Genomic DNA, 23,915 nt, shown 5'->3' with positions numbered 1-23,915 from the left:
TCACTTCTGAAATAATGATTCTTGTAATCAATTCAACGAAGAGCGATGTAACCTCTTGAACACGTGTCACTTGCGAACTATTGTGAACTACAACTCCCACAATGGTTCGTGTCAGTTTGTGGTTTTTGGTCAGATGATTGTTGCCGAAAAGCAGTAAGTAGGAAGAAAATGCCGCTATGTAAAGCTGTAATTGTTCCTGGAAATGGAGCTGGAAACGTGGAACATTGCAACTGGTATGGATGGGCCAATAAAGAAATAAATAAGGTTAGTTGCATTATACTTATAAAAAACGCCTGCTAGTTTGTCAGCTGTGTCGGTACGACTTAGATCTGTAATGTGCACAGTAAAAAGTGTGTGTGTAGAGATGGGTTGAAACAAACTTTGCAATAACTTCAGAATCTCGTAATTTTCTGTCCATATTTCATTCCGGAGAATTCAGCATGTCAGTCAGGGGCTAGGTCATACAATCTGAGCGTGATAAGTGGTCGAATGCATCAATATGTTTCCACTGCATTGAGACGCTGATGAAAATATAGACAGGTAGGATATGACGCTAATATCTGTCATCGCATTTAACTCAGATTCCAGGTATGACCTGCCTGCTGAAAAACATGCCAGACCCTGGTGAGCATTGTCGTTTTCCTCTTAAGGGCTATAGAATGCTATTTCTGAAGGTTTGCGGATGCAATTGCAGTGTGACAGCATATGCGCGTTGTCTGTTTCCGCAGTGACGGCCAGGGAGAGCGTCTGGCTGCCCTTCATGGAAGAGGAGCTGGAGTGTGACGAGAATACCGCGATCATCGGCCACAGCTCCGGCGCTGCAGCCGCAATGAGGTACCGCTCTGGCGGAATTGCTGCTCGTGAACATACGCGGATGCTGACGGGGATTGACGAACAAAAAGCATATGTGAGTGGCTGGGGGGGACAGACTGGATTGCTTTGGATCCCCCTGGCCTTGAGTTGGGAAACTTTTGACATGCATCTTCTTGTGAAAACTCATTCATGTAGAGTGAGTTTGCGAAGACTTTAAATCGTATTGCCCCTTTAGTGTACTTTAGTTACTGCGTTTTGAATGCATGCCAGTATTTTACGTTATATGAGCCCACTTACGCCTTTCGCTTTTTAAGGGATTGAGAGCATGTACGTGAATGACTGAAGAGCTGAGTACAAGACTCCGAGACTGACATTTTTTAATGTGCTCCTCTTAAGAACTCTCCTAAAACGGTATCCTTTTTGCATGCTTATCTTGAAATGTGTGTATGTGTGTGCGATCTCCATCCAGGTACGCAGAGACGCACAAGGTGCATTCCATTGTGCTGGTGGGCGCTTACATCTCAGACCTGGGCGATGAGAACGAGAGAGAGAGCGGTGAGTCGGATTGCGCCTGGTTTCCAAACTGCATGTTCAGGGGAAATAATCTCTTAAGATTTTCCCTTCCACTTAATTTCTTGGAGTCAAAGAATAATTCAGATTGTACCCAGAGATTCCAATCCAGATTCAGAAGCTTTAATAGATGATAACATGGAGATAAATACAGAATCTATGGTTCTATGCAGTACTCTAAAAAAGTGCAGTGTCTTCAACGTCATATGGTGCGATAGTTACACCTGCACCCAGGGTGCGTCTAATGAAGTAGCAGACAGAACAGAAGTAGCATGGACAAGACACACGTAGCACAGACAGGACACAGCCTTTGCCTGAGAACCATTGATTAAGCAAGGTCCGTTACATTTTGATAGTATGCCAGGAATATTTTGTGGCAATAACAAAAAGATGCACCTGGTACATTTTGTTTTACAAAAGGCACATACTAATATTTCCACTAACAGTTAGGACTCTCTGAGCTCAAACCCTGTTTTCTTCCTCACTTGGAATCGTACGGCTGCCCAGGGTACTTCAGCCGGCCCTGGGAGTGGGAGAAGATCCGGGGGAACTGCGGTCACGTCGTGCAGTTCGGCTCCACGGACGACCCCTTCCTGCCCTGGAGTGAGCAGCAGGCGGTGGCCGACGGTCTGCGCGCGCGGCTGCACAAGTACGCCGACCGCGGACACTTCCAGAACTCGTGCTTCCCGGAGCTGCTCGCCACCGTGCACCAGCTCAAGGTGGCCCAGTAAGCGCTAGCACAGATTGTGTAGACTCCCAGATAACCTACTCCAGCCTCCCCTCTGCGGCTTAACCACTGCCGGTCCCTTTGTTGTTACAGAACAGAACGTCCATTGTCACAGTGTTTGTACTTTATCAGCGACTTCACGATAATAATGCACAAACAATAGTATAATTCAGAGAGATATCCGGCAGGTATAAGGAATCTACCGCACCATCAAGAGGCCTCTGACTACAGGAGGGCGGGGCCTGATGTCAAACCCCAACCTTTGACATCCTAATCCCCACACGGGTGAGAAAGGTGGAACCGGTTTATAAGCAGTTTCATACTTGCATAACCTCACGTCCTGCAGTCAGATGTACTTGGCACCAACAAGGGACCCAAGTGGGGTGTTTCCATGGTTACATCAAAGATACATGTGGACTAACCAGTACACAAGTGGAATGTGCCATTGGCTGTCATCCAGTGGATTAGAAACACTGAAACTGTACTGAAGTGTTTTGGTTTCATAGCCTTTCACAGACATACTTTTCATCAGACTACACATGGACATTTCAGCATAGAGTCCTACTGCTGGTATCTTAGGAATCTTTTTGTTCACTTGACCATTCATGTAACTACCTGAAAATGAATCAACGGCAGCATCCCCTTTTGTCAAATGTCACCATTTGGAGTAGATGGAGTTCGTACCATTTCATATTAAGAGTCTATTTTATACAAACTGTTGGGAACAAAGGCAGTGTGTCTGCCATGGTCTTCATAAGTCTTGCATTGTGGATGCATGTTATTTAAATAAAATAACTACACAATGAAAATGTATAAATAAATTTTATTCTCTAGTTATATTGATACACCAACTCTCTCCCCTCCATATATTAAGGATAATTATAACCCAGGCTTTGTGCAGATGTACAGTAAGCTTTTAAGCTTGCCATTCATATATTACAGAGCACCTCCTTGTATTGTTTGCGGTGGTCGTTTCAGTTGCAGCCTCGTAAAGTAGAAGTTGCTGACTGTACAGGACAATGTTTATTTAAGGGTCATGCAGGGAGAAAGTTTCACACTGGTCTCGCCCACAGCAGCACTAAGTCTAGGCAGAACCACAGCTCTTTCACGCGAGAGAAACCGCTACTCTAGGATCATTACCGGCTCTTAGTGTGGCTCGAAGCCACTCCTGGCAGATCAGAACATGGCCGACTCTCTGTCTGCTCCAAGATTTTTCTTTCATGTGCAAAGTAGTCTTTTCAATTCTTTGGAGAAAACGAAAAGGTCAAACTCCATGTGGAAAACACTGGGAGACGCAGAAGAAAAAAAAAAGGATCCAACCACAAAGACGTAAGGCCACATCACTCCTGGTCAGTTTGACATATTTACAAAGGCTAAATTAGTCACTGTGAAGATGTCTCCCAAAATAAAATGGCGCGTCTACGAGTAAAAAATAAAAATATCAGCTGGCACCATCCCAGTCTTTCATATACTGTGAGAAGTGTTTTGGTCAGAAGTCCAGCCACTCCACCATGTAAATGCAGTTAGAGGGAGAAATCTCACCACCTTCATGGCAGTCGTCAAACACCTGAGAGAGAGAGAGAGAGAGAGAGCATTCATGTGTCATTTTTAGCACCCAAATTTGACTAAATTTTGTAAGGGGAATCTTAAGAATATACCAAAGCACTAACACCATATTCCATTTCCTAACTGTAGTCCTTTTAAACTTTTAAAATTTTTAGCCTGCTGAAATCTTCTTGGAAAAGAAATAAATAATGGGAACTACTTTAATCATTATCGTACAACTTGGGTAGTTTAGTTGTGGATCATAGTTCACCCAGCACTGATGTGAGGCTGCTGTATATAAAATGAATCCAGAATAACTGGCTGGAATAAAAACTAGGACTGGAATTTTGCACCTGGCTTCAATGAACTCCACAGGGAGTGTGCCAGGGCTAACACACATTCTTTAGGACCCAACTCTGATCCTGGAGATCTTGGCGGAATCATTGCATTGGTATAGCACTTTTGCACTACAGTGATGAGTGGGACCTCTCCTCACCCACCACCAATGTGTAGCACCTGGGTCATGCACGGCAGCCATTTTGCACCAGAACGCTCACCGCACTTTAGCTAAGGTGGAGACGGAGAGAACTTTTTCCATCCCATGTGCCAAATTACGGTTGAAATGAAAACCTACAGGACAGCAGGTCTCCAGGAACAGAGCTTTGGAGCCACTGCTGCAGGGAAAAGACAGGCTTACGGGACACAGGCCACAGGGAGTCTTGACCAGGCCCGTGGATTGGATGATGGGATTGACGCCTCTGTAGAGCTTCATCTGCCCGTCCACACTGCCCACGGTCCCCTCTTTGGCGGCGATGATGGTCATCTCCACCTTGCCGTCGTAGATCAGCGTGTTCAGAATGGTCTCGATGTCCTCCATGGAGAGCTCCACCTGGTACGGCACAAAAGATCCGCAGCTCCTCAGAGTGCCAATCTGGCATCAGGTGTTCCACGTCCTTATCCTAACCATATACGTTATGAGCTAAATGGCAAAACTAATCCCAGATCCACATTTAATGGCATTTAACCAGCATTAATGGCATTTACCTTCCCAGAATGGCTGAAGTGGCTAGCTGGCTGATTGACTTATGCTCACCTTGCTGATGCCCAGCTCACAGATGTACTTCCACACTTCATGTGAGGTGGCAAAGGAGCTGTTCCTCTGGACCATGGGGCTCTGCTTACTGTCCCTCGCTGCTTCTGCCTGGAGGGAAACAAGACCACTTCAGACGTGGTTCCTCTTTCTTCCACACAACTACAGACCAACTTGCCATTTTCTAAACCCTTGAGTAGGGGTATCTTAAGGTCGAGAAGATAAATTTTGCATGGCTTATTTCCTAGGAGCCTTGCACTGAAGCTGAATTATATTTGTATACTCGCTCTCAATGAGGCTGATATGTACGGGTTTGTGATGCATGTTAATCTTCAGTTCTCTGCTAGAGTCACATAAAAGCTGACCTTTTTGGAAATAGTTCAATATTGTGCAGTTTCTCTCACTCCTGGAAGGAAAAAGCACTATAGTCGCAAACACTACCATTGCCATAGTAACTGAGAATACATTTTTAAAGAGGTTTCATTCTCGCTGCTGTTCTGTTGGAAACGCCGAGTTACACCCCTCACCTTACTCTGCAGGAATTTGAAGCACTGCTGGTTCAGCACCTCCACGAACTCTGACTCAAAGTCCTGGTCACTGTACCAGGCTCCCCCCGTGACAGAGCGATCGGGCTGCAGGTTGTACAGCATGTAAACCTTCTTCTTAGAGGCCTGGTGGTGGGGGGAGAGGGGGGCATTTAATAAATAGCATTAACATCAACAGTACATGCACCTCTTTCCTCTTTAAATACATGCTGAAATGTTTGTTCACACTGGGCAGGCATTTATAGCACTCACTGTTTAAAAAAAAAAAATTATCATGATGACCTGAGGAATTGCTGCCCTGACAAAAACGCAGCAAGATTAGAAACCGCTGAATGTTAGTATAGACTCCCCCCTAGTGGCCACAGACAGTAACCGTAATTAATACGGCTGGGCAGGAAGATAAGTTTCTTAAAATCCAAGCGTCCACTTACAGCCACAGACTTGACAGCCTTGATAAGTTTCTTACTCTCCAGGTTCTTCAGGATCTTGTTGATCTCTGTCAGGGGGAGGTTGCTTTTGTACCGGATATCCCTACTCCAGATCCCTATCAGGAACAGAGGGGCAGAATCACAAACTCATTCTAGGCTGCCACGTGCAATGGACAGACTTTTTAATACATGTCAGGGTCTGTTACACTTTAAGCCACTAAAATAAAAATATGAACTGAAATGAATGAGTTGAAATTAATTTCAACTAATTAATTAGTTGCATAGAACATTATTGGCATTTTTCAGTTCATTAACTGAATTTTAATTCATTTTTTGAACTGGAATTGCTTTGACCCCAACCCTGGTTGCAATGTTTTTTCTACTCCATTACAGAAACCTTTGTTTGTGTCTTACCTTTGTTTCCTGCATCTTCAATAACCTGATACACCAGCTTTTCTTGGTTGTCTGATCCCTTCATTTTACTGTGAAAAGCGAATGAATGAAGAAGCTTTTAGACAATTCGATCTCACAGCTTTAGTACAGTGGTGAATACTGAACAGTGTGTTTGAACATGAAGGCCGTGTTCACCTAGCCGTCTGTGTGTCCTTCAGTCGGTACAGCAGTCCAGTGCTGTTCCTTAACAGGTCGAGTTGTCCCTTTACAAACAGAGAAGCAACATAGTTTCCTAAGCAGCTGATGAACTCAGAGCACACAGTTATCCTGGAGGAGAGTATGTAGGGAGAAACAGAACTGGACCACATAATGTGGGATGATTATACAGTACCAAGGAACACAGATTTGTACCACCACATTTAACTTTCTGTGGTTTTATAAACAGAAGGCCGTCTGTGACTCACCACTGACAGCAGTCTGTTGATGGCCATCGCCCTCTGCTGGGCCTCCACGTGAGGCATGTCATTCTGAATAACCTGGTCTGTTATTCCATGTGGAAACTGCTGGCAAAGCTCCTTTATCCTTAAAAGAAGAAGCAAACAGGAGTATCTCAAAAACAAGTGGACACTAACACTGCTGTCACAATGCTCCATAAGTCTAGCTCACAGATTACTGTGTACATTAAGTTTAATGAAGTCTGATACTGTTTTCAATGCTTTATAATGAGAACAGCCCATTAATCCCGTCTATATTCGTAATATTACAACGAGCAATGTGTAAAAATGTTCTGATAAACGGCGAGCCAGAACTTACACTGTGCAAGCCTGAAACCTACTCTTTAGATTTCACACCGCTTGCGTCATTGCTCTTACCAAAGCTTTTGTTGGCATTCTTGTGTTATGACATCTTAACCCTTCGGCATTAGCATAGACTGTATAAAAAATAGGGGTATTAGCCTGGAACTGCTAGCCCTATCACGCTCATCTTGTAAATTTGTTTTATCATAATTTAGAAAATCCAATGCAATTTAAACGTCCTAACCTGGAACACAACCCAAACATGTGACTAAAACAGCCTCATCAGCAACCAATAGTGATGGATTTAACCTCAAACTACACAAAATCCACAGTAATTCCATTGCTTAACAGTGGCTGGTATGTACAAACTCAGCGTATTCAATAAACCGGCTCCAGGTTAGCTAGCAATCTACGGAATTCATCGCGAGTTAATTAGCGAGCTAATCAAAATATTCAGTGTGCAACATACCGATTTTCGATTTCCACGGGATCGGTAGATTCTTTTTTGACCTTCACTTCTGCCATCTTTGAAGAGTAAAGGCAGAGTTATCGATACGTCGTAACTCTATAAAACGATGAGGGCAAACGATAGCTAAACACATATCCAGCTAACAAACGTTAGCCAGTATAATTGTAGCAGCCAAGCAAACCTCATTTACATCAATATTCGCACACGCCAACGTGGGGTCCTTCATCGGTGAGTCGCATCCTATGGGCGTATCTCATTGTAGTAGTCCGATTAATGCCTGTGCACGACGGCGCTGATGCTATGGGAAGCGTAGAGCACCAATAGGCGTTCTTGTAGCGTTGCTTGGTTACGCATACGCTGATTCGATGTGTTGTTACTGTGGTTTAACCTTAGCACGAAATTTCACTACGTGTTTAAACCAAATAAAGGATATGAATAATGTTTTAAAACAGGGAATATAATATCGGGGTGTGAGATAATTTTGTCAGCTACCAGTACTACCACAAATATTGTTTACCAACTGGAAAATATACGTAAGTATATATAATTTAGCTTCCTGAATAAAAATTTGAGCCCTTTTTGAGGTAGCCTTAGCTATGCTAATGTTACTCAGCTGTATCATAGGTGGGTTGAAGCGTCATGATGTTAAAATAAATAAATAAATGAATAAATAATAATGCATTAATTAATGGAGAATATTCCCATATTGAAATTTTATATTAACAGCTTTTGATAATTGAACCGTTAGCTAATATCACCTGTAACGTCGAAGTTAAACTTTTTTGCACCGATTGAAAGGTGTTAGCTATAAAACATAGTGTAACTCAATATATTGGAAATTTGGGATTGATATATTATGTTAAATGTGTCTTTAAATGTATGTCTTCACAATATGTTGTGTCTTTAATTCTGCACAGCGCTAATAGCATCAGCTTCCGGTAACCATGACAGCAGGCTCCATATTTGTACCACAAATTATCCCCATTCGAGTACCCCCGCCTGGGAAAGCCAAACATCACATCGACACAACAACGCCTGTAGAAATTAAATCGGGTAAGACTTTCACACACATACACACACACAAACTATTAAAACAAAGAAAAGTTAAGAAGCTGAATAGCAAATAGAGCATAATTGGAAGCGTGACTTTATTTTTAATAGATTCCAAAGATGTGACCGTTTACTACACTGTGGACGGTAGTAAGCCGGAACCTGTGAAGAGACCTGGGTTTGGAGAGAACACCACGCTGAAGTACAAGGGCCCTATTCGCCTGCCTGAGGGGAAGGTGTCCGTGAAAGCGCTAGCTGTTGCCAGGTAGTTCTTAAAATGAGAAAAATGTACATTCATCCTGCCAGAGAAAAGTCACCAGCAACTGCCAAAACATATTCTGTTAAATATCAGAGCCTGTCTGTTTAGAGACCACGCTAAGGTGAGCAATGACTATGTGGCAGTAACTGGACTAAAGTAAAGTTAGAGTAGCTGGATGCTGATTAGATCCTCTCTGATTGGTGTATGCAGCGATGGCAGAGAGAGTGGCATTGTCACCAAGCTCTTCCTGGTGGACTACGTGCCCACAGAAACTATAGTGTCCACTGAGGACAACGAGGACAACTTCCTGAAGCAGTACGCCCGAGACATGGACAACCAGGTGAGAGAGATAATATACTTCTGTATTTCCTTTTTATTTATAGGTACATCCTGTACTTCCCTCTTTTCTTGTTTTATTGTGAATGCATGCATGTAACTTCACTGCCCATGTTAATGAATGCCCTGGAGTTAAGCTCAGATGCATTATGTGAATGTGCACAGGAATCCCTTGATGGAAGTTCCGCTTTGTTGAATTTGAGTGGCAGTCTCAGGGGTGCATGGGAAGACACCACAAAGAGTTTTCAAGGTACAAAGGTCTATAGGAGCACCCCACATTAAAATCAGTTATTATTGTGTATATAGGAACACCCCACTTTAAAATCAGTTATTAGTGTGTCTGTAGGAGCACCCCACTTTAAAATCATAGTTTAAAGTGTGCCTATAGGAGCACCCCACTTTAAAATCACAGTTATTAGTGTGTCTATAGGAACACCCCACTTTAAAATCAGAATTAATAGCATCAAAAGCATAATTAGTTTATTTCTGTGTATAAATTGTATAGTATAATAGGTGTGTGAATAGATGATATAACAGGTCTGTGAATAAACTGTCATCTCTCCCAGGGCTGAAGATTCAGGGCAGTGATTCTCACAGGCCACCCAAGGGTTCCCGTTTCCCCAACAGCCGTCTGGGGACCCCCTCCCCCAAAACAAAGCGTGTCTCCACTCCCACCTCACACCACAGCCAAGAACAGGTAACAGAATTTGGCGGGGCACCACATGATGTCAGACACTGAATGATTTGAACCAATCAAATTGTGGCATTTCCTCACACTTGTTTTTGTGGTCAGAACGAGGCCCAGGGGGACGGTCTACGGAAAAGTCTGACGAGAACAGACATTTCCAGAATACTGAGGGAAACGGACTTCCTGAGGTGAGCGTTCCGAGCAACTGCTGTATGAGAACACCTGGAGCAGGCATCTTACCTGAGAAAGTGAGAGCATTATGCTTTAGTGTTAGCTGGTTAACACTATGAGAGTGTTATACTTTAGTGTCAGGTTGTTAACGTTGTAGAAGAGTGATATACTTTAGTGTTAGCTGGTTAAGTGTGAGAGTGTTATGATTTAGTGTTAGCTGGTTAACATTGCGACAACATTATGCATTAGCGTTAGCTTGCTAACATTGTGAGAACATTATGCTTTTAGTGTTAGCTGGTTAACATTGTGAGAGTGTTATGCATTAGCGTTAGCTTGCTAACATTGTACAAATGTTATACTTTAGAGTTTTTTCTGCTCTTCTCTTTCTCCAGGTGTCCCCAGTGCCTGTCTCCTCGCCCCTCTGACCCTTTCGCCCGGTTCTGCCCCCAGTGTGGTGCTCCAGTACCCCCCATCCCGGAGCAGAGGTTACCCCCCACAGAGGGGGGGCAGGTGTGCAGATCCTCTTCATTGTACCGTTTAATTGCATCGCGTTTTATTGTTTCATTGTGTTAGATTTTGAACTTGAAGAGGATTGTGGCTTGAAGAGTATTCTACTCTACTTTATAAGTCTGATTATTATTATTATTATAATTATTACTACGACTACGAATAAAGTCTGTAGTAAAAAAAAAAACTTTATTGATCCCAGGGGTAACTTCAAAATAAACACAGAATTTTAAACAAACAAGAAGTCATGAAAGAGTTGTTAAGTCATATATTAATTATAATAAGATAATGGTTTATTTTCTAAATATTTCAGATGAGGCTGTGTGTCCACTGCAAAATGGTGGTTCCCCTGAACGCCCCCATCTGTATTGTCTGTGAGGCCCCCATGGCCCCTCACCTCCAGCCTCAAGCCAGCCTGAGACTCAAGGTAAGTCACATCACTTACCATAAGAAGACAAGGTAAATGACATCACTTACCGTGTAAACACGAGGGGAATCACATCACTTACTGTAAAAACACACGGTAAATCACACCACTTACTGTAAAGAAAGCTTTAGTTGGTAGGGCTGAGCCCCCCCCCCTTGCCATGACACGTGTTACTGTTAATCTCCTGTTTCTCAGGACAAGGCGATCTGCCCGTCATGTGGAGCAGGTAACCCTGTGAACCTCACCTACTGTGTCGTCTGTGAGACCAGACTTCCGGACCCGCCCACTGTAAGGAACTGACCAATCAGAGACATCAGGGTGGTGCTCGGGATGGGTTAAACATGGCAGCCTGTTTTATAAACTGAACCGGTGCTGTGCTGAATGTTCTAATGCAGAGTGATGGTAATATGGCAGCTGATAGGGCAAATCTGTGCAGTGTGACACTGATTTTTAAACATGTCACTCACTGCTTTAGTCACGCCCCGGACACGCCCACCAAGAAGCACCAAACCCAACTCAAAGATTGTTGCAGAATGTTGCAATCCATTTTGAGTGAATATTGTAGTAAAGGCAAACCGTAGCAGAGCATCTGGATTTAGAACACACCACCTGGACCTTAATTGACATACCTGAATTGACAGTCTGCTTCCTTCTGTGGGCAGGCTAGGGGAGAGCGCGCCCCCCCTTTGCCCATTTCGGACGGAAGGATGATATCCTGCTCCAACTGCAGCAGGGTGAACAACTCCGACGCCCGCTTCTGCGACTGGTGCGGGGCCAAGGTGAGAGATGTTCGCCTCAGGTACAGCTCACCTGGAGCACAGCTCACCTGTATTTCAAAATAAAAGAACTGATTAAACCGTGTGTACCGTTACTGCATGGCCTTGATTATGTGAGCAGTTTCATACAATGCTGTATTACAGGTGCAATCACATGCTGTTAAATTTACCATTTTTTATGAATATCGCTTATTTTACATGTTTTGAATGAGCCTGGATCGAGCCTGGATCGAGGGAAAGCATCGGATTGATCATTTCCCTCAATCGCACCAATTTTTAAGATTATTTATAAGAAATCCGAGTAAACCCCTTTTACAGGTCAAACCAAAACCTCTGGTTTACAGTCACAACCTCAGTGTGCGAACATGTGTGCAGTGTCACCCAGGAACATGCTGTAAGCGTGTTTTAAGCGTGTTTCTGTACAGCCGGGTCACCCAGCGCTGTACCTGACGTGCTCCTGCTGTGGGGTGAGCAATCACCCCTACGCCAACTTCTGTGGGTCCTGTGGGGTGTTCCTGGAGGGGCCCGCGAGACTGGGCCCCAGCGTCCTCCAGACAGCAGGGGGCGCCGCCCAGCTGGAACGTGTAAGTCACTGAGGAGTTCTGAGGACCATAGAACCATCAAACAGCCTAACAGCCAAACATCTAAACTTTCATACTGTATGTGTCTGAACAGAATTATGCCCCTTCCTCCTTACTCAAACTCCTTCCCTCTTTACCCCCACCCCCCCCATAGTCTACCTTCCGCTCGGACGGTATTATCTGGCAACCTGTCCCTCAGGCCCCGCCCCTGGCGCCGGCCCCAGCCACGCCCCGCTCTGACCAGCAGACTCAAACAGTTGGGCTGTTCTACCCTTCGGGGGCGGAGCTTCATAAGAAGGGCCAGCAGGTGGCGCTGGAGCTGTCCCAGAAGGAGCAGATGAGGGACCGGAGGCCCCTGCTCACCCCCATCAGCCCGGGCAGAGGTACCCAAACACTGTAGGGGGCGCTATTACGTCTAAGGGCAGGGACGGAAAGTTGCATTCCTGGAGGTTGGTGTTTGTTGTTAGGTTTTTCTTGCTGGAGTTAAACCTGCAGACACTGCGGCCCTCCGGAGCAGGAGTTAAACCTGCAGACACTGTGGCCCTCCAGGACTGGAGTTAAACCTGCAGACACTGTGGCCCTCCAGGACTGGAGTTAAACCGCAGACCTGAGCCCCAGGACTGGAGTTAAACCTGCAGACACTGCAGCCCTCCAGGACTGGAGTTAAACCTGCAGACACTGCGGCCCTCCAGGACTGGAGTTAAACCTTTTCTGTATTCCATCCTGTATTCCATCCTCAGGTTATTGGAGGAAACAGCTGGATCACATCTGTGCGCATCTCCGCAGCTACACACAGAATAACACTGAGTTCAGAACACTGATTGGCGAGCCGCGGATGGGCAAGGTGAGGTCCTGTACACCCCGTCACATCCTACCTGCCCCGCACCACTCTACCTGCCGCTCTACCTGCCCTATGCTGCTCAACCTGCCCCGTGATGCTCTACCTGCCCCATACAAGTCTACCTATGCCACTGAAGCCCTGAAGCTGCTCCAGTGTTTTTGTCCTGATTTTTCCTCAGATGATTTCAGCAGTTGTGCAAGAGGACAACGACGAAGTCAGCTTGAGGATCAACTTTGTCTCAGCGGGATCTGAGAGGTCAAAGGTCAGAGATGTTCCGGTATTTTGCATGGGCATCATGTGATATGATCTGTGTGTGTATGATCTGTGTGTGTTTCTGTTTCCGTTACCTCAGGGAGGGGAGAGGACAATGTCCACTGGCTCGTCGGAGCACCTACCTCTGAGCGATGTGGCAGAGGGCCTAAGCAGCCTATCAGGTAGCCAGACCAGTGTAGGGGAGGGGCTTTGGGTTAAACAGCGCATGAGACGTGTTTACTGACTTGTGCTTGGTATTATTGTGAATATTAGTGAGCGAGAACAGCGCCCCCCCTGGAGAGTCCAGGAAGGACAGGAAGCAGCGAAGGGCAAACCGGGCCCAGGAGGAGGAGATGACTCTGCTTGTAAGTGTCCTACGGGCCCCCAACTCTTTAAAATAATATTTTACTGAATATCAGATGCTTTCCACAAATATACACACACTATAGTGAATATCACACTCTCCATGGACATTCACACCAGACAGAGTAAGCACGAACACTTCTAAGTTGTAGCAATGGGAAGTCTTTCCCATCATTCCACTTTCTCCCATTTGACGTGAATGTGACATATGTCTGTATACGTGTGTGTGGTGCCTTGTGGGTAATGTATTTTATCCTGAGCTTTCAGCAATCTGCAGGGATACTATGATGTCATTAAAATGTATGGAGGCTATTGAGCGTTAGCAGTGGGTTATGTGTAAATACGGTTCTCCTGGTCTCTGGTTTCCCAGCAGTCCAAAGATGCTCAGCTCCTGGCAGCAGTGGGCCCCGGGGGACTGGGCCAGATATCCACGGTACTACAGCAGCTCCTGGATGAAGTAAGAGCCCCAAAGGGGACCCCAAAAACACAACCTCCACAGAAAGGGTTCCACAGGAAAACACAGCCCCCACAGAAAGGGTTCCGCAGGAAAACACAACCCCCACAGAAACGGTTCCACAGGGATGGAGTTTAATGCTTTAAGTTCCCGCTTAAGATCTCACTGGTCTCTGTTACAGGAGGAAAGTGATGCCAGTAGGGTAAACAAGAACTCATTCTGCAGAGAATGTATCCCAGGAGCAGTTTAGAGAACAGATTGAAAAGGAGACAGTTCCAGGATGAGTAGTCCTCATAGAACATCAGATCAGTGAATGGGCTTTATGCAGATTACACATCTGAACAGAGATGATCACAGAAATCCTGCTTCCTTCCCTTTCAGTAAGATAATGTAGATCTGGCTTGAGCAGACAGGGAAGTGTGAGATCAGGGGTGAGTCCACTTGATTGACAGTTTTCCCAGGGGATCTGTCTCCTTGATTGACACTCCTGCCCGTGGACGTGTCCTGTTTATTGACATGCCCGGATGTGAGCGTGTCCTGTTTAATGACATTCCCGGATGTGAGTGTGTCCTGTTCATTGACATTCCCGGATGTGGGCGTGTCCCGCAGGGTGCAGACGCGTCCTGTCGGGGCAGTGACGGACGCTCCGTCCTCGCGGTGGCCGTGATGAACCTGCACCACGAGGTCATCCCCCTGCTGGTGCAGAAGGGGGCCGACATCGACCAGCAGTCCGGACCGTGAGTACCCCACAAAAACCCTCTGGGTCCCTAAAGCCATACTTAGTCCACACACCCATTATTTACCCTGTTTATTCCTGGCCTGGGTTGGACAGGGCTGGAGCCTATCCCAGCATAGATTTTGGCAAGAGGCAGTAATACATGCTGGACAAGTCCCTAATCCATTGTAAGGCACGCACACCATTCAATGAAACACTCATACCTAATTTAGACTCTGCAATTAGGCTAACCTGCACGTCTTTGGACTGTGGGATGAAACCGGAGTACCCAGGGAAATCCCACATGGACACAGAGAGAACATGCCAACTCCACACAGAAAGACCCCGGTCTAGATTCAAACCCAGCACTGAGGCGACAGTGCTGTATTACACACTGCACCCACTGTCTAATATAGTGCTCATGTAAAAAAAAATATAGTGCCCCTGTGGAAAAGAGACCAGAAGCCATAATTATTGTGCCTACCAATAATTCAGGATTAATTTCTTGCCATTATCACGGTCAGAATGCAAGGCACAGCCCACCTTGGTAAGAGATTCCAAATGCTGTTCCCTCTCTCTCTCTCTCTCCCTTCACTCTCTCTGTCTCTCTCTCTCAGGGTGAATAACTCGGCCTTGCATGAGGCAGCTTCTCTAGGGAATCAGGGCCTCCAGTGTGCTGAGGCTCTGCTGGGGTGAGACACACACACACACACACATTCCCAGTATGTCAGTAAACACGCTGCATGTGTGTGCGTACATATGTAAGTAAACAGGCTGCACACAGGCGTGTGTGTTTTTACTCTGCGGCCTCTCGCCCTGCTGCAGCTGCAGCGCCAGCATCAGGAAGAGGAACGATCGCGGTCAGACCGCGTACGACCTGGCGGTGCGGTCCGGGTGCGCCCCGCTGGTGTCCCTGATCGCTGCCCGGACGGGACAGGGCCTGCTGGACAAACTGACCAAGCCCAGGAGCACCGTCAACCTGGACACGTTCTGACCGGGACCCCAGACGGACCGCACGCGAGTGTCGATGTCTGAGAGTAAAATTTGAGATTATAAAGACCCTGCTGATCATGAGCCTGCTCTCCACTGAGAACCTTCACAGGCGTTAAAGTTACAGCTGAGGGTAGCCCACCATAGGAGTGCCAGTGTTACTTTCATGAGTGTGGGTGTTGTAGTCCAATAGCTACAGATAATCACTTCTCTTTTTTCACATTTCACATCTAGTGACATATTTTTGACATGTTTTTGTCAGGTTTTATTTGCCATTTTTTAAACTCTTTGGTGAAATGATGTTGACGCCAATGAGTAACAATAAAGAATACAATGAAGTGTGCTTTCTGTTCACTTCTGACTTCCATTTTGTTAATACTACTGCAGCCTACCATTTTGCATACATGAACTCTACATTTCACAAGATATTGCTACATACGTATATGACTAGTCATTCTGAAGTACATATTTCTAATGGCGTTCAATTAAAACACAAAACATTAATATTACATTTTGTAAAGAGTTTAATAGGAAAAATAGCACTTGGGCTACAGGGTTGCATGTACAGAAACGTGAGCATTTACAAAATAATAAACAGACTTATCAAGTCGTTTGGATTAGAAAACTCAGCCAGGTGTGGGTTAAATCTAGACTCAACATTTTATGTACAGTTTTATAACGGAGCACAGGAGTTCTGTTCGACGCGTTTGACAAAAAAAAACACTGATCCCTTTGGCTCGCATTTCAGATTAAACGAAACAATCCCAGACAAAAAAAAGAACATGGTCGCCTTCTGGCTGATACTATTGTCCTGCAAACTACACATCTAACCACTCACAAACATCAGGGACTGTTCAATCTAGCCACGCACACACACAACACAGTCTTCTGGTCAGTTCAGCCCTGACCTGATCTGGCATATTTGTTGCCCAACCCCCAGAGTTCAGACACTGAAGGCTAGTTTCCACCAAGAGGTGTTAAACTAACTCTGATCTACCTCCACGCCGAGAGTGTTTTATCACCGTGCACACCTGTCAGTCAAAGCAAATCAACTTTTTGTGGGCTTAGATGCACAGCAATGATTGGCCAGACACCTTCTACCCCTCGAATCACTGTGAAAGTAACCCAAAGCACGACCATTGCTATCCTTACTGGTCAGTTTTACAGATATAATCAGTGAAGACACTTTCATTTAACTGAAAAGGAAAGATTGACACTCATAATTGCCGTTCCCTTTTATAAGCATGGCTGCTTGGCCCCTCCTCCAGAGGGCGTGGCCCGCCCCTTTCCCCTCAGCGTCTGAGCCGCAGGAAGAAGGCGTGTCGGCACTCCTTGCTGTCCACGGGGTAGTACTTATCGTAGAAGTCCAGCACGTACTCCTCCGTCTTGAAACCAAACTTCTGGTACAGGAGCATGGCGGGGTTACTGGCCGACACATGGAGCGTGACATCTTTACCCATGCAGGTCTAAGAGAGAGAGAGGGAGGGGGAGAGAGAGAGAGGGAGATAGAGAGAGAGATAGAGAGATAAACTTTTAGACTGAGGAAGCCTCAGCAGGGCTGATATGGTGTTTACTCTTAAAAAAAACGTGCCTCGATTTAATCAGCACAGAGAATCAGGCCCTCTCGTTTGGCTCACCCAAAGGATGTCTACAGCCTTCTACAGCCCAGTGACTGATGCACCTGTATGAGGTGGGTTTTTTACACACCTGTATGAGGTGGTAGATCATGAATGTGGCGATTCCCGCTCTTCTCCACTCGGGGTGCACCAGCAGGAAGGAGATGTAGGCCTCGTTGTACTTCACATCCGGGACCATGAACCCAAACCCGATCACCACCTTCTTATACAGAACCACCACACTGAAGTCCGGGTACTGCAGGCACTCCGATAGGTCCACTCCTGAGAGACGCAAATGACAGACACGCACGCGCGCGCACACACACACACACACACACAATTACAACCATCCAAGCTGCTAAAAAAAAGTTTGAGCTGATTGTCACTTCCAAGAGATCACTTGAGAAAAAAGGAAGTGATGAAAACAAGAAGTGAAAAGAACAGGAAGTGAGCAGGTTCCTACCTGGCCAGAAGATCTCCTGGCACATGGAGTTGACGGAGGGGATGTGGTTGGGGCGGACGTAGCAGTAGTCGATGGGGGCGTCGGGCTCGGGGGCCCAGCTGGGGTCATTCCGATGGGCGTGGGCGCGGATCTCCGCCAGCAGACTCAGCTTCAGGGGCCGGGACTCGTAATCCCTCCTGGAGCAGGGAGGAGCAACAGCATCACAAACACCGCCCAAATAATGCTCTGCACTGGTTGAAGTATGTCGGCGTGTGCATGTGTGTAAGGACTGTGGGAAACGTAGCTTGCACATGTTTGTGGGACGGTACCTTATGAAGGGTTTAAGTATGCGAGAGGTGTACGGGCTGCGGATGCCTTGGTCGATGCTAGCGTCCGAGCCCATCAGTCTGTGGCAGAAGGACACGGCGGACTGGTGGTACCCCTTCCTGCTGGACATGGCCGTCTGGACAAATAATTACAACCCATAATGCATCACAGTACTACAGGCCAGTGAACCCCTTCCTGCTGGACATGGCCGTCTGGACAAATAATCACAACCCATAATGTATCACAGCGTCATGTATCATTGTATCATTGTGTTGACTTTTATTCAGTCATAAATCTTTTGTGTGCAGTGCAATGAGAGTACGGGAAGAGTTTTAATAAACAAATGTATTATTATTCTTTTTGGCAGTCAGATCTGTAACACTGTCTGGCTGATGAGTTTTTAATTTTGGGCCTTAAGTTGATTCAGTTTGGAGGATTTGCTGCAGATATGCAGTGCTCAGGTCTGTACCTGGAACCGGTCGAGGATACGGAGGTCCTGGCTGGTGGTCCGGTAGGTTCTGGGCCCCCCGGACCCCTGGCGGCTTAGCCCCGCCTCCTGGGCCCCGTACACACCCCCCACCAGCGTGAGGGTGGCGCTGACGGCCTGGTCCAGGTCCAGCAGGGGTAGCCCTCGCTCCCGCTTGGACTGCCGCACCAGCAGCTTCCTGTGGAGCCGCTTGGCCTGTGGCGTGACGGCCAGCGCCTGAGGACACGCCTCCAGCCTCCGCAGCAGCAGCCGCTCCTCGTACAGGCTGAGCGGGGCGTAGCGGGGGGCGGAGCCAGCCGACGGCCCATCTCCTTTATCCTGCGGGGCCTTCTTTCTTTCGCCCCGCCCCCTCGACCCCATGGCTGCGCCCTCGTCCATGCCCCGCTCTGCCCCTTCATCCTCGACCCCGCCTCCTCGCTCCTCCCCCTCGCTCTCCACTTCCTGTTTGATGTGCTCGGCGGCACGCAGCTTCTTGCGCACGATCAGGGCACCGGTGGCCAGGGGCATGCTGGGAGGAGGGATGTACTCTATGCCCGGATCTATCACCCCCTCCCCGTCCATCTCCTCATCGTCTGAGGAAAGAACAAGTGCATATTAAATATACTACACACACTCACTCACAGTCACACTCACACTTGCAGTCAAAGTCAGACTCGCAAGCAGACGCATGTGCACATGCACGCACTCACTCATCTGTATGCAAGACTAATTACTCAAGTACGGAAGCAAAAAAAATATACAAAACTACAACTTATATACATGAGAGGAACCCGAGTCAAACTTCACATGGTGGTAAATAAATCCTGAAAACATTTACGTATAATAAAGCTGTGTTAAAGTGGTTTGGTTACTGTAGTTGTGACAGGAGGGCTCAGGCTGAGACACACAGGGGCTCACCGTGGAACAGAGCCTGAGGAGGCATGACGTCAGGGATGAGGTCGGCCTCCGACAGCAGGCTGGGCGTGGCCGAGTGGGAGGCGGGCGTGCCGGGGGCGGAGAAGTCGGGCGAGGGGGACGGGGAGGGGCTGGTGAGCGGCGTGCGGTCCGAGGAGCTGAGGGAGGAGAAGTCGATGACCTCGCCCTTCTCCAGCACCAGGTCCGGGCGACGGCCGCGGCTGCCGAACTTCACGGGCGTGGACGAGGCGCTGCGGTCCAGGAAGCCGGCCGCCTCCTTCTGCGCGCGCCGGATGTCCTTGGCCTCCTGCGTGCGTGAGCGCTTCTCCTTCAGCTGCATGGCGCTCTCCACGGGGTTCCGCCCCACCCGCTTACGCAACCCCTCCACCGTGATGATGGGGTCCAGCGCCGGCTTGGAGGGGACTGGGGGGGGGGGGGGGGCAGTACACACACGCCAAAATCAAAATCAGAGGGGGCAAAATTCATTAGAGCAGGAGAAACATGATGATGAAAACAGCCCATCCAGACTCCTCATTTAACTACAAAGCAGAGCATCATCTTTCCTTGATTAGGTTCATACAGAGACTTAAAGGTTTAGATCAATCTAAGGGTATCAGCCGGTCATATGCCTGACTAAATCAGTGATAGTTTCTCAGTTCTTATCCTATTTTCCCATGGAAAGTGTTTCTGGGAGAAGGGGCTCCACCTTTGGTCTTCAGTGAGGCGATGGAGGCCTTGTCCCCCTCCGGGCGCAGGGTCGGGGGGCGGTTCTGCACCAGCTTCCACCAGCCGGGCTCCCCAAACTCCTGAGCCCCCGAACGGAAGAACGTGGGGCTCCCCACCGACAGACACCCCGCCACCGTGCTCCACCAGGTGGACGTCTTCTTCCTGTGGGAAACAGGAAGACCAAACAGAGAAGTCGCTGGAACTGCTCACTACAAGTCGCGGGTGGAACTACTTTTACAGTACAGCATTTTCTTGCAACCACAGCGATCTGTCCCGCCTCACCTGGATCCCAGGAGGAAGGTCCAGTGTCTGCCGATGAAGGCGCAGATGTCCTCTTTCCACCGGAAGTAACCTTGGCGACCAGTGCCCTCCAGGGACAGGTTGTACATAGCTAGCATCACCACCTGAACACACACAGCCAATCAGGGACAAGCACAGAGGTTGTAATGGCGTTGAACTGTTGGACAGATTCACCTATTCAAAGTTATCTACAACGTGTGAAATGTTTCTTCTTACAAAGAATAGGCCTATATCCTATTGATACTGTATAAGATAAACAAAAAATGTAACAGATTCAAGGTACATAGTCACCACAAAGAGAAAGAGAAACTAGAGACAGGCATAATCTGAAAAGATCAGATTTAATGTTCTGGTTTTGTATACCAGCTAACTTTCTCATGCTCCCATGGGGAAAGAAAGCCTGTCTTGTGCTGTACCTGTTGCCAGGTGAGCCTCATCCTCTCAAAGGTCTCCTTGCCGTCTTCTGAGCAGTCATAGCAGGTGAACTTGAAGAAGTTATCCCCCTTCAGGTAACTGGGCTGCTCTCCTCGAAGCTGGGCTGAGTGTGGCAGGTAAAAGAAAGACTGCTCAGAGACACACCTTCGGTGCACCAGAGGATTTATTTAAGGAACAAGATGACACAGGTAAGTACATAAAGGTGATTACTATTCCAAACTGTCTGGGAGCATTCAAACTATATACTACATAATATTTATAGGAAAAATACTAAATAGCTTAACAAGCCAAATCAAAAGTGCTAGACACAGAAAAGTGCAAAGTTTGTTGTTTTAAACAGTCAGTGTCCACCTGTCGACACAACATTCAGCCAGCACAAGTAACTCATTTTTTAAAAATCAGCAGTAAAATATGCGATCTTAACTATTTTTAATAATCTCAGGACCAAGAGGATCAATTTTCCCTGATTAGTGATAAATCCAGAGTCTTGTGTCACAAGAGACTAGTGCAAAGGCTTAAAGAAGGCAAGTTGGACAGTGTTCCACAGGAAGTGGTGGTCACACTGTACAGTAAGCGGTCCTCCGTCCAACTTCCTGTCTCTCACCGGTGGGGATCCACTTGTGGCACTTGTCGCAGTAGAAGGACATGTCCTCGTTCCAGCTGCTGTCGGCCTCGTCTCCGATGTCGCTGTTGAGCGAGTCGCCACTCTGGTCGTGGGAGAAGTCGACGGAGGCCTGGTCCTCCGACTCCACGATCAGCAGCGTCTCCCCTTCCACCTCCCCCTCCTCCAGCCCCTCCGAGGCCTCGTCATCACGACCGCTGGGGAGTCCCCGCAGCTCCCCACTGCTGTCCATTCTTCCCCCAGGCCCCCTTCCAGAAAGCACTTCCTTTAGAGCTGGGTACATAACATGTCACACACTCAGGGATCCGAGTTTTCCTCATTCTTATTTTCAGAGCCCAAATGTCGCTATGGCAATTAATATTTGGCTCCATTCCATCTCTGAGCCTCTGGACCAACAGCACTGAATGCTAACTAAAAATGAAAAACGCACGTGCAGCGTAAATACTTGTTACTCACAAAGCTATGAAAGCCACCGGGTGATGTTCGTTTCTGCGAGGGTGACTCTAGGGGCTTTGGGGTCCCGCTGCGCTCCTCTGGCGCTCTGCCTCCAGCTCTTTGGTCAGGCTGATCTGCTCCTCCAGCAGCCGCAGGTTCTCCTTCTTCCTCTCCAGCCTCTCCAGGTCTCGAAACACTCCTTCGCGAAGTTTCTAGAGAGGACCCGATTTTTACAGTGTGTGCCAAGCATGCTCGATTTCACGAAATTCTGTAATGCAATAAGCGCAACTAGAGAGCACAAGTTCATAAGATACGCGTCGCTAGCTAACAATAATCAGGCGCAGCATCAAGTCACAAAGCAGGTAAATGTTGTATGTAAACCCAGCTACTAAAACTTAAAAAAGAGCGTTAATTAACGGTTCATACAAATTAATGCACATTACATTATAATCATTTCTCAGACGCATAAGATAACTAGTACTGGCTAAAATTGCTTTAGTGTACATGAAACATTAGGGGAATTATGGTCATTAGTCTAGAGAAATGTTCTGATTTGCATGAATTAAAATGAATTACTAAATTAATAGGCGCCTTATAAATGACAAAATTGTAATTTAGCAATGATATCTCGTGCTACCCTTGCTCACCGGAGGGCTGCTTACAGTTAGCTTACCATCCAACATATACATTACTGACAGCTGTACGGACAGCACTGGAACAACAGTTATAATAAGATACTTAGCTAGCCGTGCTAGTAATGTACTGTTAATAAGAACAGTCAATGCTGCGATTGGTCGGCTAACTGGGTATAGCGAGACAGTGCTTTCCCTCCCAATTCTAATAGGGACTCTCTAATCTCTATTAGCAAGCTAACTACATATGAAGAGTGAGTCGCTGCAAATCCCAACTATACAGCAACTAAGGTAACGGATGTTACTCTGAACACATTATAAAATAGCCTGTTATAATGCAAGCTACATATAGCGTTTGATAAACAAGCAGCGCTTACCAGCTAGCTAGCTAGCTATAATGGTTGGCCAATTCAATTTCCATGTCACATTTGATAGCTTGCTAGATAGCTAAGCTAACTAGCGCCCGTTAGCTAACAAGCAAGATAGAATTACCTCTCTGTCCCAATTCTGCTTAATATGCACTCCCGCAACGGTTGCCAATGTAAGAGTCAGAGAAATCCCAAACACCACTTTGGAGGTTGTAGACATAGCTGGCTAGCTACAACATGTTATTTACACACAAATACAATGCCTGCACAGGCGCTAAGGTCAATGTAACCATCCAATGTGTGTAGCACCAGCAGGCCGTGCAGTGGCACGCCGAGAACTACTAAGCCAGTCTAAACAAATCTAATGTCGAATCTGTTTTTTTCTCTCGAGAAAATATGTGCACAGATGGGCCAGTATTTTGCTGAGGGCAAATCCTGCAAAAACGAACGACAATATAAATACAAATAAATGCATCCTTTTTGACATAGGCTATGTATTTCTCGCGATATTTGTATTATTTATTGAAGTGTACTTGTCACGACAAATGCATTGCCTATGTCAAATGCACTGATGCATTCAACATTTTAGCTGAGGGAAATGCAACGTTGGTATTCTGAGTCTGCAACAAGCTAAATGCTTTTTTGAACCCCTTTGATATGTGCCAATGAAACTACAATGACTGTTTTAGTTAATTCCACACAATGACATTAAAAACTAAATTAGGTCATATACATAAGTCATCGTAGCCACATAGTTAATCACACAGGGACTGTGATAAGTATGCTACAACCTTACCTGTAGTGAATGATTGTATATGTAACTGGGATGGTCATAAGTGTTTTG

At 46.7% G+C, this 23,915-nt stretch overlaps 5 protein-coding genes across 5 annotated transcripts; 2 read left to right on the top strand and 3 right to left on the bottom strand.

The window, feature by feature from the left end:
• The first annotated feature begins 6 nt into the window (after positions 1 to 6).
• On the top strand, positions 7 to 2,919 carry rbbp9 (retinoblastoma binding protein 9). Its single transcript, XM_064318667.1, has 5 exons — positions 7 to 264; positions 582 to 624; positions 729 to 834; positions 1,283 to 1,368; positions 1,891 to 2,919. The coding sequence occupies exons 1-5, from the start codon at positions 169 to 171 to the stop codon at positions 2,112 to 2,114; spliced, it is 555 nt and encodes a 184-aa protein (XP_064174737.1). The 5' UTR covers positions 7 to 168; the 3' UTR covers positions 2,115 to 2,919.
• polr3f (polymerase (RNA) III (DNA directed) polypeptide F) lies at positions 2,914 to 7,657 on the bottom strand. The gene is made up of 10 exons (XM_064318608.1): positions 7,568 to 7,657; positions 7,378 to 7,433; positions 6,576 to 6,693; positions 6,307 to 6,374; positions 6,133 to 6,200; positions 5,722 to 5,834; positions 5,273 to 5,416; positions 4,749 to 4,856; positions 4,353 to 4,544; positions 2,914 to 3,677 (listed from the first exon to the last, which is right to left on the bottom strand). Exons 1-10 carry the CDS (start codon positions 7,601 to 7,603, stop codon positions 3,600 to 3,602), a joined length of 981 nt encoding a protein of 326 aa, XP_064174678.1. The 5' UTR covers positions 7,604 to 7,657; the 3' UTR covers positions 2,914 to 3,599.
• Positions 7,658 to 7,738: 81 nt separating this feature from the next.
• Positions 7,739 to 16,130, top strand: dzank1 (double zinc ribbon and ankyrin repeat domains 1). Its single transcript, XM_064318550.1, has 21 exons — positions 7,739 to 7,910; positions 8,295 to 8,430; positions 8,539 to 8,692; positions 8,897 to 9,026; positions 9,188 to 9,272; positions 9,589 to 9,719; positions 9,816 to 9,898; positions 10,274 to 10,391; positions 10,702 to 10,815; positions 11,011 to 11,103; positions 11,478 to 11,594; positions 12,017 to 12,175; positions 12,327 to 12,555; positions 12,913 to 13,016; positions 13,192 to 13,275; positions 13,366 to 13,447; positions 13,539 to 13,630; positions 13,999 to 14,085; positions 14,692 to 14,819; positions 15,415 to 15,489; positions 15,623 to 16,130. The coding sequence occupies exons 2-21, from the start codon at positions 8,322 to 8,324 to the stop codon at positions 15,789 to 15,791; spliced, it is 2,343 nt and encodes a 780-aa protein (XP_064174620.1). The 5' UTR covers positions 7,739 to 7,910; positions 8,295 to 8,321; the 3' UTR covers positions 15,792 to 16,130.
• Positions 16,131 to 16,293: 163 nt separating this feature from the next.
• Positions 16,294 to 21,868, bottom strand: kat14 (lysine acetyltransferase 14). Its single transcript, XM_064318538.1, has 10 exons — positions 21,619 to 21,868; positions 20,996 to 21,117; positions 20,562 to 20,683; positions 20,260 to 20,441; positions 19,557 to 19,976; positions 18,642 to 19,231; positions 18,175 to 18,308; positions 17,867 to 18,042; positions 17,495 to 17,685; positions 16,294 to 17,253 (listed from the first exon to the last, which is right to left on the bottom strand). The coding sequence occupies exons 1-10, from the start codon at positions 21,866 to 21,868 to the stop codon at positions 17,080 to 17,082; spliced, it is 2,361 nt and encodes a 786-aa protein (XP_064174608.1). The 3' UTR covers positions 16,294 to 17,079.
• A 271-nt stretch (positions 21,869 to 22,139) lies between these two features.
• On the bottom strand, positions 22,140 to 23,434 carry LOC135245563 (protein PET117 homolog, mitochondrial). The gene is made up of 2 exons (XM_064318680.1): positions 23,196 to 23,434; positions 22,140 to 22,283 (listed from the first exon to the last, which is right to left on the bottom strand). Exons 1-2 carry the CDS (start codon positions 23,289 to 23,291, stop codon positions 22,140 to 22,142), a joined length of 240 nt encoding a protein of 79 aa, XP_064174750.1. The 5' UTR covers positions 23,292 to 23,434.
• Between the last annotated feature and the right edge of the window lie 481 nt (positions 23,435 to 23,915).

The sequence above is a fragment of the Anguilla rostrata genome, chromosome 2, assembly GCF_018555375.3.
Source record: "Anguilla rostrata isolate EN2019 chromosome 2, ASM1855537v3, whole genome shotgun sequence".
NCBI classification, from domain to species: Eukaryota; Metazoa; Chordata; class Actinopteri; order Anguilliformes; family Anguillidae; genus Anguilla; species Anguilla rostrata.
Note: the sequence above shows the minus strand (reverse complement) of the source record. Positions and strands in the feature narration are given on the sequence as shown.